The sequence below is a fragment of the Hylobates moloch genome, unplaced genomic scaffold (assembly GCF_009828535.3).
Source record: "Hylobates moloch isolate HMO894 unplaced genomic scaffold, HMol_V3 SCAFFOLD_14, whole genome shotgun sequence".
Lineage (NCBI taxonomy): Eukaryota > Metazoa > Chordata > Mammalia > Primates > Hylobatidae > Hylobates > Hylobates moloch.
Genome location: NW_026652289.1, coordinates 71,885,985 through 71,901,744, shown reverse-complemented (window position 1 = coordinate 71,901,744; position 15,760 = coordinate 71,885,985). Strand labels below are relative to the sequence as shown.

At 40.2% G+C, this 15,760-nt stretch overlaps 1 protein-coding gene across 8 annotated transcripts in view; it reads left to right on the top strand.

The window, feature by feature from the left end:
* The window catches only part of GANC (glucosidase alpha, neutral C), an 87,336-nt gene that overhangs the window by 53,158 nt on the left and 18,418 nt on the right, over positions 1 to 15,760 (top strand). For all 8 annotated transcript variants that reach the window (XM_032176029.2, XM_058427771.1, XM_058427775.1 and 5 more), the window contains 5 exons: positions 1,289 to 1,524; positions 5,772 to 5,898; positions 6,841 to 6,920; positions 8,787 to 8,930; positions 10,358 to 10,454. In XM_032176029.2, coding sequence (XP_032031920.1) covers positions 1,289 to 1,524; positions 5,772 to 5,898; positions 6,841 to 6,920; positions 8,787 to 8,930; positions 10,358 to 10,454 — 684 coding nt within the window. The remainder of the gene's footprint in view (positions 1 to 1,288; positions 1,525 to 5,771; positions 5,899 to 6,840; positions 6,921 to 8,786; positions 8,931 to 10,357; positions 10,455 to 15,760) is intronic.

Genomic DNA, 15,760 nt, shown 5'->3' with positions numbered 1-15,760 from the left:
GTAAACTAGTTCAACCATTGTGGAAGTCCGTGTGGCGATTCCTCAGGGATCTAGAACTAGAAATACCATTTGACCCAGCCATCACATTACTGGGTATATACCCAAAGGACTATAAATTTTTGTATTTTTAGTAGAGATGGCGTTTCACCATGTTGGCCAGGCTGGTCTCGAACTCCTGACTTCAAGTGATCCACCCGCCCTGGCCTCCCAAAGTGCTGGGATTACAGGCGTGAGCCACCACACCCAACTCCATTCATATTTCATGGTGAGGCTCTGTGTGCCTAGATGAGGCTTCCACTCTAGTTTTGAGAGTGGGCGTGTCTACTGGTGTTTGGGAGCAGGGTGAGCTCTTCTGTCAATAGTCTCCTCAATAGCACTCTGGGGAAAGCTTCCCCGGCTTTGCCCAACAGTCACTACCCCGCTCCTGCCTGCCGCCTGCCAAATTTTTGTTGAAATTACTCCACTCCCATTCTCTTTGTTTTTGTGGCTTTCTTCCTTTTTTCTTTTCATTACTCAGATTTTAGTGTGACTTTAGGAGGGAAAGCAGATACATGCAAGTGGTTGATCAGAAGTCCTTCACGTTATCAGTAAACATTTTGATAATAATTTACTGAAACTTCTTCCCAACTTCAGTCTCTTTACCTTCAAGTGAGTCACGATGCTGCACCCTGACTTAATTTTTCTAAAATATAGTTCTGCTAAGATTACATCTTGCCAGAATTTTGATGGCTTCTCATAAGACAAGATTCAGAATTCCTAACCTCAATTACAGGGCCCTTGACAATCTGACCCTATTCAGTTTCATCTTCTACTGGTCTCTCTCAGACTGTGATACCCTGGAATATTTATTTTTCTGTAAGCCTGTCGTGTACTTCTCTGCCTCTGTGTTTTTTCTATTCCCTGTGCCTGGATTGCTCTATCTATTCTTCCTGTCTGGTATATTCCTACTTAGTGTACAAGGTCCAAACCAGGTTTTGTCTCCTCTGTGAAGCCTTTCAAGACCCTATACTTCACCGCAGGCAGAATTTATTAACCTCTCTGTGTTCTGGTAGCACTAGACTGATACGTTAACCTGGCAGTTATACCTCAGGGCAGAGCACTTTATTTACCCTCCTGCCTCATTAGCCAGGTTGTCACTTCCTTAAAGGCAAGGACTATGCTTTCTTCTCCTTGATATTCTAAGCCTGAGCTCAGTGCTGAATACTCTGTAGACATTCAGGAAATGTTTATCAAATGAATAATGGTCATTGCGGTGGCAGTTGACTCAGTTATTATATCCCTCTTTTAGGCACACAAGCCATGCCCCCTCTTTTCTCTTTGGGATACCACCAGTGCCGCTGGAACTATGAAGATGAGCAGGATGTAAAAGCAGTGGATGCAGGGTTTGATGAGCATGACATTCCTTATGATGCCATGTGGCTGGACATAGAGCACACTGAGGGCAAGAGGTACTTCACCTGGGACAAAAACAGATTCCCAAACCCCAAGAGGATGCAAGAGCTGCTCAGGAGCAAAAAGCGTAAGGTAAAATAAGCCAACATTACTGAACCTTTTAATTACAGAGTTTTAAAAAATGTCTTAAACTTGCCTTGGCACTTCGGTGGTGGAGAAACATCTGATAAAAAATGGCTGTGAAAATAGTAGATTCAAATATGATTGTCACTGTGATAAGAGAGAAAATGAATGGTGAAAAGGCGATGACCCCATCCATTCCTGGCTTAGTTATCCAGGTCCCCATAATGAAGAAGGGGTCTAGCATTTTCAGTTCCATTTGTTGTGGCCACCCTGTAGTAATATGATCCCCCCACTCAAAATTTGGTTTCCATGTCTCAATTGGTGACACCACACATGCACCAAGGGTATATTAAAAAGTTTATTACTCATATAATGAGGCTTTCTGGGGAGAGCAGGGGTGGCTCCCAAGCTGGTTTGAAAATGGCTTGAGAGAACTGAGAAAGGAGATTGGCTCAGCTTTTATGGTGGTTAGCAGGTAGGGACAGGGCAAGGGCTCTTGCACGCAGGCTGAGGCTTAGATAGTTTGAACCCCCTGCTGGCACCAAAGGAGGGAGCACTAGAGGTTTCTTTGTCAGCTTGTCCAGATACAGGCAGAAGGGTAAGGGGGGAGTAGCAGGGCATGAAAACCTTTAACAGTCAAATATCAAATATAGTATCAAATTCTTCATTACACTGTTTTTCCTGCATGCTTCCCTGGTGGACTCCACCTGTCAATCTGGCCAAGAAAAGAACAGAAATAGAAAATGGGGAGGGAGAGAAGCCACTGGAACATATATAATGCTGCTTTCCGGTTCCAAGAGTGGTGGTGGTGGTGGTAATAGCAATAATGAAAAGACGGAGAGAAGAAAATGGAGAGAGGAGAAGGGGGGCGAAACCCTATGTGTATCATGTGAATGAATAAAGTCCTTCTCCTTGAAAGTAAAGTTGACTTTTCAACCTCCTCACCAGGCTTTTCACAGATGGCCGGAGCCCATCCAGTTAACTCCTGATTTCCCAATTAATAAATAGCTACCATATATCAAGCTATTATGGGCTAGACAATATGATAAAACACATTATTCCATCCAGTGATGACAAAACTATAAGGTAGGTCTTGTTACCGCATATTTTAGATGAAGAAGCTGAGGCTTAGACTGGTTTCAAAATTTACACAAAGGCACACAGTGAGTAAATAGCAAGGCAAGAATCTGAACCCTGGTCTGCCTGACTCCAGATCTGTCCTTAATAAGTAGTTATTTACTGAGGCCTTGAACCTTCAAGATGCTATGCTAGTGCTGAAGGGTATACAGAGATGAGCTTCTTGTGGTCTTACAGTGAGTGAAGAAAAGGCAAGTATCCAATCACAATACAGGGAAGTAACATAAGGGCCAAAGAAAGGTCAGGGTAGGGGACAGGCCAAGAAAGAGAAGATTGTATCCTCAAGACTTAAGCAGGGCTTTGTTCCAGAGGTGCATTTTATTTTATTTATTTAATTTTTTTTTTTCGGGACAGAGTCTCACTCTTACCCAGGCTGGAGTGCTATGGTGCGATCTCGGCTCGCTGCATCCTCCACCTCCTGGGTTCATGCAATTCTCCTGCCTCAGCCTCCTGAGTAGCTAGAATTACAGGCATGTGCCACCATGGCCAGCTAATTTTCGTATTTTTAGTAGAGACAGGGTTTTACCATGTTGGCCAGGCTGCTCTTGAACTCCTGACCTCAGGTGATCCGCCCGCCTCAGGTTCCCAAAGTGCTGGGGTTACAGGCATGAGCCACCATGTCTGGCCTAGAAGTGCATTTTAGATGAACCCTGAAGGATGTCCCTAACTAATGGGTAAGCAGGGAGAGGGAAGAGGGCAGTGCAGCCAGAGGAAGGAGCATTAGGGGTGTTCGGAAAGCAGTGCACAGGCAAGTTTGACAGCCAGGCATGTGAGGGTTCTAATAGTGGAGGATCTGACCAGAAAGGCTGGGACCTTTTTGTAAACTGCTTTGTATGCATTTGGGAACATTACAAGTTTTTGAATAGGGGGTTAATATGCAGAATATATAACAAACTGCTGCAACTCAACAACAACAACAACAACAACAACAACAAAAAACAGTTAAAAAGTGGGCAAAGAACTTGAATAGACATCTCTCCAAAGAAGATACACAAATAGCCAACAAGCACAAGAAAAGATGCTCAACACCACTATCATTAGGGAAATGCAAACCAAGACCACAGTGAAATCCCATTTTACATAGTTAAGATGACTACTATTTAAAAAAAACAAAATAACAAGTGTTGGCAAGGATGTAGAGAAATTGGAATCCTTGTGCACCGTTGGTAGGAATGCAAAATGGTACAGCTGTTATGGAAAACAATATGATAGTTCCTCAAAAATTTAAAAATGGAATTACTGTATGATCCAGCAATTCCACTTGTGGATATATACCCAAAGGAATTGGAAGCAGGAACCTGAACAGATATTTATACACCCATGTTTATAGCAGCATTAGTCACAGTAGTCAAAAGGTCAAAGCAACCCAAGCTGCTTGAGTTGCAACTCCGTTGACAGATGAATATGTAAACAAAATGTGGTATATACATACAACAATATTATTCAGCCTTTAAAAGGAAGGAAATTCTAATAGATACTATAGCATGGATGAACCTTGAGGATAAATGCTAAGTGAAATAAGCCAGTTACAAAAAGACAAATACCGTGTGATTCCACTAATTGGAAGTAATTGGAGTAGTCAGATTCATAGAGACAGAAAGTATTATAGAATGGTAGTTGCTGGAGCTAGGAGCAGGGAATGAGAAATCATCATTTAATGAGTATAAAGATTTAGTTTTGCAACATGAGAGGGTTCTGGAGATTGACTACACAACATTGTGAATGTATATACTTAACAGTACTAAACTGCACACTTGAAAATGGTTAAGATGGTAAATTTTATGTTATGTGTATTTTACCACAATTTAAAAATTTAGGCTGGGTGCAGTGGCTCACACCTGTAATCCCAGCACTTTGGGAGGTCGAGGTGAGCGGATCACCTGAGGTCAGGAGTTTGAGATCAGCCTGGCCAACGTGATGAAACCCTATCTCTACTAAAAATTAAAAAATAAAAAAATTAGCCCAGCATGGTGGCGGGCACCTGTAATCCCAGCTACTTGGGAGGCTGAGGCAGGAGAATCGCTTGAACCCAGGAGGCAGAGGTTGCAGTGAGCTGAGATCATACCACTGCACTCCAGCCTGGGCGACAGAGCGAGCCTGTCTCAAAAAACAAACAAACAAAAAAATTTAAGAAAATGTTTGAGCAATGAAGAATTAAACTTTAATATTCAGGACTGATTAGAATAGAGATGAGGAAGGAGGATTAGATGGTGTTCTCGCCAAATAAAGTGTTATTGAGGCCCTAGACTGGTGGAAGTGATGGTATTGTAAAGTCACGGAGAGATGCTAGAGGCACGACGCTGTGGCTTACAACTTTTCTCAAATCTCCTTCCTAATATGCCTGCACCACTGGGCTTGGGGACTTCGTTTGTTTTTAACATGTTATTCTCTTAGTTTCTTTAATGTTTGCTTGTATCAATGTTATCTGAGCATCTAAATGTCTAGGGAGCAGGTACCCTACCTACTTCTTCTCTATGTATAGTATGCAGCACTCGGCATCATGGACAGATAGACACTTAATGCTATTTAAAGAACATCTATTGGTTAGGCAGCAATAATTATAAAAGAGCATTGGCCTGGTTTTTTTGTTCTTGTTTTTTTCTTTTTTAGAGATGGGGTCTTGTTCTGTCACCCAAGCTGGATTGCAGTATCATTATCATGGCTCACTGTAGCCGTGACCTCCCCAGCTCAAACAATCCTCCTGCCTCAGCCTCCTGAGTAGCTGGGACCACAGGTGGACACCACCAGGCCCAGCTAATTTTTAAATTTTTTTGTGGAGACAGGGTCCCACTGTGTTGCCCAGGCTGGTCTCAAACTCCTGGCCTTAAGCAGTCCTCCCATCTTGACCTCCCAATGTGTTGGGATTGCAGGTGTGAGCCGCTGCGCCTGGCCAGCATTGGCCCAGTTTTGGTATCAGTCGAAATTCTCATAAGCACATGAAAGGTTATAGGGTTTTACTGGTATCTGAAATATTTATTTTTGTTTTTGTGTCTGAAATATTTCAATACTAGTTGTAGTTGTTTGTAAAAATTGAACCCCCAAACTATGGTGAAAACATGTACATGAACATTTGTCTTACATAAAACTGATGAGACCTCCAAACCTTCATGTCCTGACAGCTTGTGGTCATCAGTGACCCCCACATCAAGATTGATCCTGACTACTCAGTGTATGTGAAGGCCAAAGATCAGGGCTTCTTTGTGAAGAATCAGGAAGGGGAAGACTTTGAAGGGGTGTGCTGGCCAGGTATGAAATCACTTTATACACTTATTGTTTCCACTTGTTCTGTCCCAATTAATGAAGGCGGCATGGTCATCATTCTGCTCCCTTGTAGATGTCTCTTGCTCCTCTAGCTACATTTTAAGCATATAATTTAAGGAAGAGATATTTTTGCCTTCTTTTGTATCTTTCATAACACCTGGTACTGTATGCTTTGTATGTATTTATCAATCAATAATTGAATGAATGAAAAATAAACAAGCAAACCTCAGTGGCATGCTGTTTCTCTAAGCAAACAGATAAAAAGTCGGGGAATAAGAAAAGGGGAGGAGGAGAAAGGAAAAAAGGGGGTCCTGCAAGCTCTCTCCTTGTGATTGCTCTTCACCCTTTTAGCCCATAGTTTTGACTTCCCAGGCTTTCATGAGTGACCTCAGCCACCCTGGTGACTATGGATTCTTCATTTCAAAAGTTATTAAAAGTTATTAATTTAAAGCGTTGGTAGAAACTCCCCAAGGACAAAAGGAAAATCACCACGTTGTTTAGAAATAAGAGTCAGCACTATCTATCATAAATCCATGCACTGTAGAGAAACCCCGTGCCTCCTTTCTTTTTTTCCCTTTACATCCCTTGAACACACTTCTCTGTTCTCTTTAAGAACGAAGAGATCACTGCAGGATATTTGCCATCCTTCCTTGGGCTATCTTAGGCCATCAGTGAGGGACAAGCTCTGTCGTGATGCTTGTGCATTGGCATTCCCCTGGGCTTCTGATATTGAAAGATCTAGTGATTGTCACTGGAGCCCAGCATTACCTTCATTCACTTCTCAACAGACCATGCCTCTGTCAGCCAACTTTCATGTTTATGTAAGGTGGCCATTTCCCAGCTCTCACATCTGATATCTTCTTTATAATGCATCTTACTGTGAGGACCACTGTTCTTGACAGGCTGCCTACTGTTCTCCCTCCACAGGTCTCTCCTCTTACCTGGATTTCACCAATCCCAAGGTCAGAGAGTGGTATTCAAGTCTTTTTGCTTTCCCTGTTTATCAGGTTGGTTTTTATTCCTTTGTTATTTTCTAGTTACCTGAAAGAGTGAAAGAAGCGGAAAAAGTGATTGAATAAAACTATTCTTTTCCATTCAGTAGCTTTTGATATATAATGCTTTTATTAAAAGGCAAGTATGGCCACCACATTACAGACTCTGGGGGTGCTGGGAAAGGTGCCATATGGATAACCAAATGCGCAAAAGCTGTGATTTTGACCTCTGTTATAATAGACTCTATGATATATCAAAGTACTTTATAGCAGAGGTTTATTACATTTTCAAATTGCTATATATATTTTATATAAAATTGTATTCCATAACTGTTATTTAAATATGATGATATGTGTGAAAATATCTTACAACATATTTGTCATTAAAAGTGAAGTATGATTTTTAAATAATCTGATAAGAACCACAGAGAAAACTGGAGAGGCCACATCTGGAGAACTGTTTTCAACCAATTATGGTGATATTAATGATGGCAGTGATGATGATGATGATACCTAATGCAAATTGAGTACTTGCTGTGTGACAAGCACTGTGCTAAGGACGACTTTATGTGCATCATACCATTTGTCTTCATAGTAACCCTCTGAAGTTGGAACTATAACTAAATCTAACCCCATAGATGAGGAAATTGAGATATATAGAAGCTTAAAAACTTGCCAAGGTCATGCATCTAGTAAGTGGTGGAACCAAAATTTGAACTCAGGTCTGTTTGTCCTGTAAGCCCAGCTTTTAATCACTAAACTGTAGTTTCTGGCATCAAGTATTAGGGCACTAGTAAACAACTTAGTACAGGGATAGACAAGCCTTGGGCCAAATCTGGCCATGCCTATTCATTTCCCTATTATCTGTGGCTGCTTTTGTACTACTATGGCAGGGTTAAATAATTGAAAAAGAGACCTCATGGCCTGCAAAGTTGGAAATATTTACTGTCTGGACCTTTACCAAAAATGTTTGCCAATCCCTGCCTTAGATGGTTCTAAAGGAAAGATATGGTAGTTAAATATTTGGAAATCATTTACCCTTATTCATAGAAGAACACGTTTAGAAATAAAGATTCAAAAAAAAAAAAAAAAAACGACTAAGCCACCTCCAGGCATTTGAAAGACTTTCATGTGGGCGAGGTGACAGTGTATTCTGTGGGGTCTCATAAGGTAAGCTAGGTAGGCTCTGCAAGGAGAATGTTATGTACAAGGAGCAGGATTTTTGAAAAATAATGGAATGAGCTGCCTGAGGGACTCCCTGTCTTTTTAGCTATTCAGTCAAATGCGGAAAGATAAGCGATTCTAGAAAAACCCAGGGATTCTGCAATACCGTGTTAACTAGATGACTCAACTGTCCCTTCCCACTCTAAATTGAACAATTTTGTGTAGAATGTAAACTATAGATCATGTTAACAAACAGGTATATTGGCCGTCAAGTCTTTCGAAGTATTAGAGAGAAGGTAGAATCTTGTCATGTTCAGCTATAGTTACCCTTAGTTAAGAGTTGTAGCATCTGATGAATGAGAAAGAGCCCAATTGTGAACATTCACAACCTTTCCCATAGGAGTCCTGCAGGGAGGTCTTGGAATGAATTTGCCAGGCAATATGTATTTCACAGACAACACAAGGCAGCATTCTTTTATTCATCAGCAAATATTTATTGAGATCTGTCTATGGGGCAGGTACTATTCTAGATGTTTGGGATTTATTAATGAACAAAACAGACAAAATGTCATTCCCTGTGGAACTTATACTCTAGCAATGGAGCAGAGGACAGAGCATAGATAATAAACATAATTTTTAAAATGAGGTAGGAATGGTGACAGCTATTATATAGACATCATCAATGTAGGAGTGTCATGACCAAGGTTTACTTCCTAGGGATCTACGGACATCCTCTTCCTTTGGAATGACATGAATGAGCCCTCTGTCTTTAGAGGGCCAGAGCAAACCATGCAGAAGAATGCCGTTCATCATGGCAATTGGGAGCACAGAGAACTCCACAACATCTACGGTTTTTATCACGTAAGACATCCAAAAAGAAGTAAACTGGGCTCGTGTGACCTGCCTTTTGGCTGAAAGTCATTTGCTTTGTATTATAATGGCTATCCTCTACTGTTCATTCCTCTTTGTGTGTCTTTTCTGACAACTGCAATGAGTCTTAGGTAGTAGCCAATACAAGACTTTTTATTATTTATCTCTTTGCTTCTTTTCTTTTCGTGATGAACTTGATGAACTTTTAAATATTATGAAATTAATTATAACATAAAACCTCTGCCCTGATAGGAGCCATTAATAAGTGGCACTCACTGGCTACTACCTCCACCTTTTATTGATGCAAGCAGTGTATAAATATGTGAATGAAGGTAATTAAAACAAGTGTTTTAAGATTTCACAAGTATCTAAATACAGCAAGTCTTATATTCACACTGGAGAAGCAATATTTAGAACACAGACACACAGTTTCAATAAGTATATTTTAAAAACGTAGGCCGGGCGCGGTGGCTCACGCTTGTAATCCCAGCACTTTGGGAGGCCGAGGCGGGCGGATCACGAGGTCAGGAGATCGAGACCACGGTGAAACCCCGTCTCTACTAAAAATACAAAAAAAAAATTAGCCGGGCGTGGTGGCGGGCGCCTGTAGTCCCAGCTACTCGGAGAGGCTGAGGCAGGAGAATGGCGTGAACCCGGGAGGCGGAGCTTGCAGTGAGCCGAGATTGCGCCACTGCACTCCAGCCTGGGCGACAGAGCGAGACTCCGTCTCAAAAAAAAAAAAAAAAAAAAAAAACGTAAACTTCCTTAAGTACTTAGCTTCCTCAATAAAGATGGTAAAATTATCTTTCATTTTCCAACTGCATCCAAAAGACGTGGCAGACACTTGCCTTCATGTATACCCATGGTTCTTTGTTATTTGCAAATTGTGACTGTATTCCTGTGGCCCTCTTACCTATTGGTATTTTCCAGTGGGAGCTTTTGGCTAAATATAAGCATAGTTTTCAGATAGTATGTGTTTGCCTCTTTAACAGCCTGTTGCAGTAACTGTAGACTGCTTTAGTTAGTGAGCTTTCTTATATAGGTCAGGACCAGTCATTTAACCTCTCTGAATCTCAGTTTTTCCTACCAATGAAAACTGTCTGTCTCAGAGGTTGTTACATAGATTATATGAGAAAATTGTATTAAATGCCTAGCAATAGTAAGCACCAAAGGAATGCTAGATGATTGTTTATTATTATTTCATTGCTATTGTTAACCAAAGAAAATTTTCCATTCTTTAAATACGGGAATTTAGAGTAGTTTCATTAATACCATGAAAATTATTGGATGGATTTATTTTAATATTTTCCATTTCATACTCCTGCCTACTGTTTGCTTTTTGTATGTTAGATAGCTTATTGGGGTTGTCTGTACAAATCCAATCATCTCTTTGAAATTTTTCTTGTTTGGTGATATAGCAAATGGCTACTGCAGAAGGACTGATACAACGATCTAAAGGGAAGGAGAGACCCTTTGTTCTTACACGTTCTTTCTTTGCTGGATCACAAAAGTATGGTAAGGAATGGCTCATATCAGACTTAAAAACACATTAGCAACTTTTTTTTTAACCATTTATAGAATGTGGTGTTACTGTGTTGATGCCTTCCTTTTCCTTTTTTTTTTTTTCATTTGTTTGTTTGAGACAGAGTCTTGCTTTGTCACCCAGCCTGGAGTGCAGTGGCACAGTCATGACTCACTGCAGCACTGACCACCTGGGCTCAAGCAATCCTCCCACCTAAGCCTCATGAGTAGCTGGGATTACAGGTGCACACCACCACGCCCAGCTGATTTATATATGTGTATGTATTTTTTGGCAGAGACAGGGTTTCACCACGTTGCCCAGGCTAGTCTCAAACTCCTGGACTCAAGCAATCTGCCCACCTTGGCCTCCCAAAGTGTTGGGATTACAGATGTGAGCCACCACACTCAGCTGATGCCTTCCTTTTCAATAGCCATTGGTCAGGCCTTTGATTGTAGACAGTGGTATGCCCTAAAGTATGGATTTTGTCCTATAAGACAGAATAAACAAATTTTAGTCATTTGTACTTGTTTCCCGCTGAAGAAATGGCCACTTCGTTGTTGGGAGAGTAACTTCTAAGTATTCAGTTTGCTGGGATAGTCATCTTTGATCCTGTCTGTTTGATTTATCAAAGCCAAGGAGATACACCTCTAACACATTCCGTTAACCAACTGTTCCACTTAGCAATGTGGCTTAAAATAGACCTGGCTGTTGCGTGTGGTCAGGGTCATCTATAACTGGATGCAGTTTACCAGCTAATGCAGATCTGGTTCAACTTAACCACCCTATGGCAGGAAGGCTATTTTAAGTCCCCTGGCCTTGCATAAACAACAGAGAGCTTAGATCCTAGTTTAAAGAATCCAGCCCTTACTATACTGTGGACATTATTAAGCCTCCCACTCCACCCCTGAAAACCAGGCCCTGTGGCATTCTGGAAAGGGCCAAAATATTACAATCTCAGGCAAAGATTCATGTACAGGGGTATTCAACACAGCAGTAGTCCTTGAAACAAAAGTAAGAAAGAAAACCTAAATACATAACAATAAGGGAATAGTTATAAAAGTATGGTATAGCAACATGATAGATTATCGTAAGGCTATTTATGTTTAAAAAATTTTTTTTCTTTTTTTTATTTTCATAAGGCTATTTTAAATGGTAGCTTTAATTGTATGAGAAAATGTTTGTGATAATGATAAATTAAAAAAAGGAACGCCTAAGTGTTTATAATATTAACCTAATTTTGTATTGATATGTATTAGATGTACATATTTTCAGGATATGTGTGATAATTTGATATGTTCATATAATCAAATCAGAGTAATTGGGATATCTATCACGTTAAATATGTATCTTTTCTTTATGCTTGGAACATTTAAATTATTCTCTTTTAGCTTTTTAAAAATGCACAATCAAGGCTAACTATAGTCACCTTATTGATCTATCAAACATCAAGTCTTATTTCTTATTATCTCAATTTTATAAAAGATAAAGGGAAGATAGTAATTTAAGTAAATAAGTAGGTAGATAGATAGGCAGACAATTAAATATAAGACAATGTAATGCCTTGGTGATTTTGAGTGATTTTCATTTTTTTCTTTTATCTAACTTTATTTTACAAATTGTCTACAAGTATCATTTTTAATCACAAAAAAAAGTATTTTTAATGAAAACATTTACCAGCAACAGTTAAAAAAAGATAACAGAATATTTGAATGTTAGGTTATTGTTGATCTCTTATGTTGGTCCATTGCTTAGCCTTCAGTACTGTGTGTGAAGCTATCAGCTTTGCTTCACTGTGTAGCAAGTCATTACAGGAAACACTACTTTGTTAAGTCATATGCGGCAATCAATAGCCATAGAGAACTTCTGACGAAACAATGGTATGAGACATGAAAATATCTGCATGTTTACGTGAGCTTTCTTTCTTGATAAGAATGTCTCCATATGGATTTCAAAATCATTATGTAGATACGTACATATCTCGCTTGAAGTCAAGAGGAAATTAGAATACTTTTTTAAAAGAACAATCCCTGGAAAATATTTCTTTTGGGCCAGGCGCAGTGGCTCATGCCTGTAATCCCAGAACTTTGGGAGGCCGAGGCGGGTGGATCACCTGAGGTCAGGAGTTTGCGACTAGCCTGATCAACATGATGAAACCCTGTCTCTGCTAAAAAACAAACAAACAAACAAACAAAAAAATAGCTGGGCATGGTAGCGCACACCTGTAATCCCAGCTACGAGGGAGGCTGAGGCAGGAGAATCACTTGAACCTGGGAGGCAGAGGTTGCAGTGAACAGAGATCGCACCATTGCACTCCAGCCTGGGCAACAAGAGCAAAACTCTGTCTCAAAAAAAAAAAAAAAAAAAAAAAGTATTTTTTTTGGTCAGGAGCAGTGGCTTATGTCTGTAATCCCAGCACTTTTCTGAGGCAGGTGGGCAGATCACTTGAGGTTAGGAGTTTGAGACCAGCCTGGCCAACATGGTGAAACCCTGTCTGTACTAAAAATACAAAAATGAGTCAGGCATAGGGGCACGTGCCTGTAGTCCCAGCTATTCAGGAGGCTGAGGCAGGAGAATTTCTTGAAACGGGGAGGTGGAGGTTGCAGTGAGCCAAGATTGCACCACTGCACTCCAGCCTGGGCCACAGAGTGAAACTCCATCTCAAAAAAAAAATAAAAATAAAATTTTTTTTTTCCTGGCCATAGGGCAGCCTAAAATTTCTGTGAAAGATTAAAACAAAAATAGCTACCAAAACTATTTTGGTAGAAGATAGACAAAAATGCTTCAGGAGTAGTATATATTTGGTAAAATAAGACTTTCCCTTTTATGGCTGTCTTTGGTGGTATATAATCTGTCATCACAAACTCTTAGCAACTCTTCAGTAAATAAGAACAAGAACACTGGCTTAGGCATCAGAGTGCCTGGGCTCAAATCCTGCCTCTACCACTTAATAACTGTGTAACTCTGGGTAGATTATGTATCCATTGTTTGCTATACTTCCCTCATCTGTAAAATTGAGTTTATAATAGTGTTTATCTGATAGGATTGTTGTGATTATTAAGTAGGATAATACCAGCAAACTATTCAGCATAACACCTGGCTCAGTATGGGTTAAATAAATGTTAATTATTGTTATTGCTACTGTTATTATGTCTCCCCTTTATGGCCTGTAACACTTCTCTCAAATTTTTTAGAGTTTTCTTTGGGAGCAGGGGGTGGTGGAGGTGGGAGGAAATAGGTACGTAGATCAATGGAACAGAGTAGAGAATCCAGAGTATTGGCCGGGCGCGGTGGCTCACGCTTGTAATCCCAGCACTTTGGGAGGCTGAGGCGGGCGGATCACGAGGTCAGGAGATCGAGACCACGGTGAAACCCCGTCTCTACTAAAAAATACAAAAAATTAGCCGGGCGTGGTGGCGGGCGTCTGTAGTCCCAGCTACTCGGAGAGGCTGAGGCAGGAGAATGGCTTGAACCCGGGAGGCGGAGCTTGCAGTGAGCCAAGATTGCGCCACCGCACTCCAGCCTGGGCGACAGAGCGAGACTCCGTCTCAAAAAAAAAAAAAAAAAAAAGAGAATCCAGAGTATCCAACACATATGTGATCAACTGTTTTTGCAACAAAGTTTCCAAGGCAATTCAATGGAGAAATTATAATTTTTTTTCAGTAAATGGTTCTGAAACAACTGGATATCTGTGTGGGGAAAAAATGAAACTACACCCCTACCTCATACCATATTCAAAATTAAACTAAAAAATTAACTCATTTTAAAAGCTAAAAATACAACCTAACTTCTGGAAAAAAACAGAATGAACTCTTTTTTTTTTTTTTTTTTTTTTTTTTTTGAGATGGAGTCTCACTCTGTTGCCCAGCCTGGACTGCAGTGGTGTCATCTCGGATCACTGCAACCTCCACTTCCCGGGTTCAAGTGATTCTCCTGCCTCAGCCTCCTGAGTAGCTGGGATTACAGGTGCCCACCACCACACCTGGCTAACTTTTGCATTTTTAGTAGAGACAGGGTTTCACCATGTTGGGCAGTCCGGTCTTAAACTCTTGACCTCAAGTGATCTGCCCTCCTTGGCTTCCCAAAGTGCTGGGATTACAGGCGTGAGCCACCGCACCTGGCCAGTAGAAAATCTTTATGGCTTTGAAATAGACAAAAATTTCTTAGGACACAAAAAGCATGAATCATAAAAGAAAAAAATGACAAATTAGACTTCATCAAAATTTAAAAATGTCTGCCCTTTCAAAGACATTGGTAAGAAAATGAAATGGCAAGCCACAGACTGAGGAAAAAAATATTTGAAATATACATATACAGATATATCTGCCAAAATACTTGTATCCAGAATATATAAAGAACTTTTACTACTCAATAATAATAAGAAAGACAACCTACTTTAAGAGTTGGTTTTCTGAAAAATAAAATAAAAGAGATAGACTGCTAGCTAGACTAATAAGGAAGAGAGACGATCCAAATAAACACAGTTAGAAATTACAAAGGAGAAAATCTAGGAGAAGTGGATAAATTCCTGGACACATATACCCTCCTAAGACTGAACCAAGAAGAAATTGAATCCCTGAAAAGACCAATAACAAGCTCCAAAATTGAATCAGTAGTAAAAAACCTACCAATCAAAAATAGCCCAGGACCAGACAGATTCAAAGCCCAATTCTGCCAGATGTACAAAGGAGAGCTGATACCATTTCTACTGACAATATTTCAAAAAATTGAGGAGGAGGGACTCCTCCGTAACTCATTCTATGATGCCAGCATCATCCTGATGCCAAAACCTGGCAGAGACACAAAAAAGAGAAAATTTCAAGCCAGTGTCTTCGATGAACATTGATGCAAAAATCCTCAACAAAATACTGGCAGACTGAATTCAGCAGCACATCAAAAAGCTTATCCACCATGATCAAGAAGGCTTTATCGTTGGAATGCAAAGTTGGTTTAACATACCCAAGTCAATAAATGTGATTCATCACATAAACAGAACTAAAGACAAAAACCACATGATCATCTCAATAGATGCAGAAAAAGCTTTCAATAAAATTCACCATCCCTTCTTTTTAAAAACTCTCAGCAAACTAGGTACTGAAGGAACTTACCTCAAAATAATAAGAAGCATATTTGACAAATCCACAGCCCACATCATACTAAATGGGCAAAAGCTGGAAGCATTCCCCTTGAAAACTGGCACAATACAAGGATGCCCTCTCTCACCACTCCTGTTCAAAATGGTATTGGAAGAAGTCCTGGCCAGAGCAGTCAGGCAAGAGAAAGAAAGAAAGCGCATCCAGAT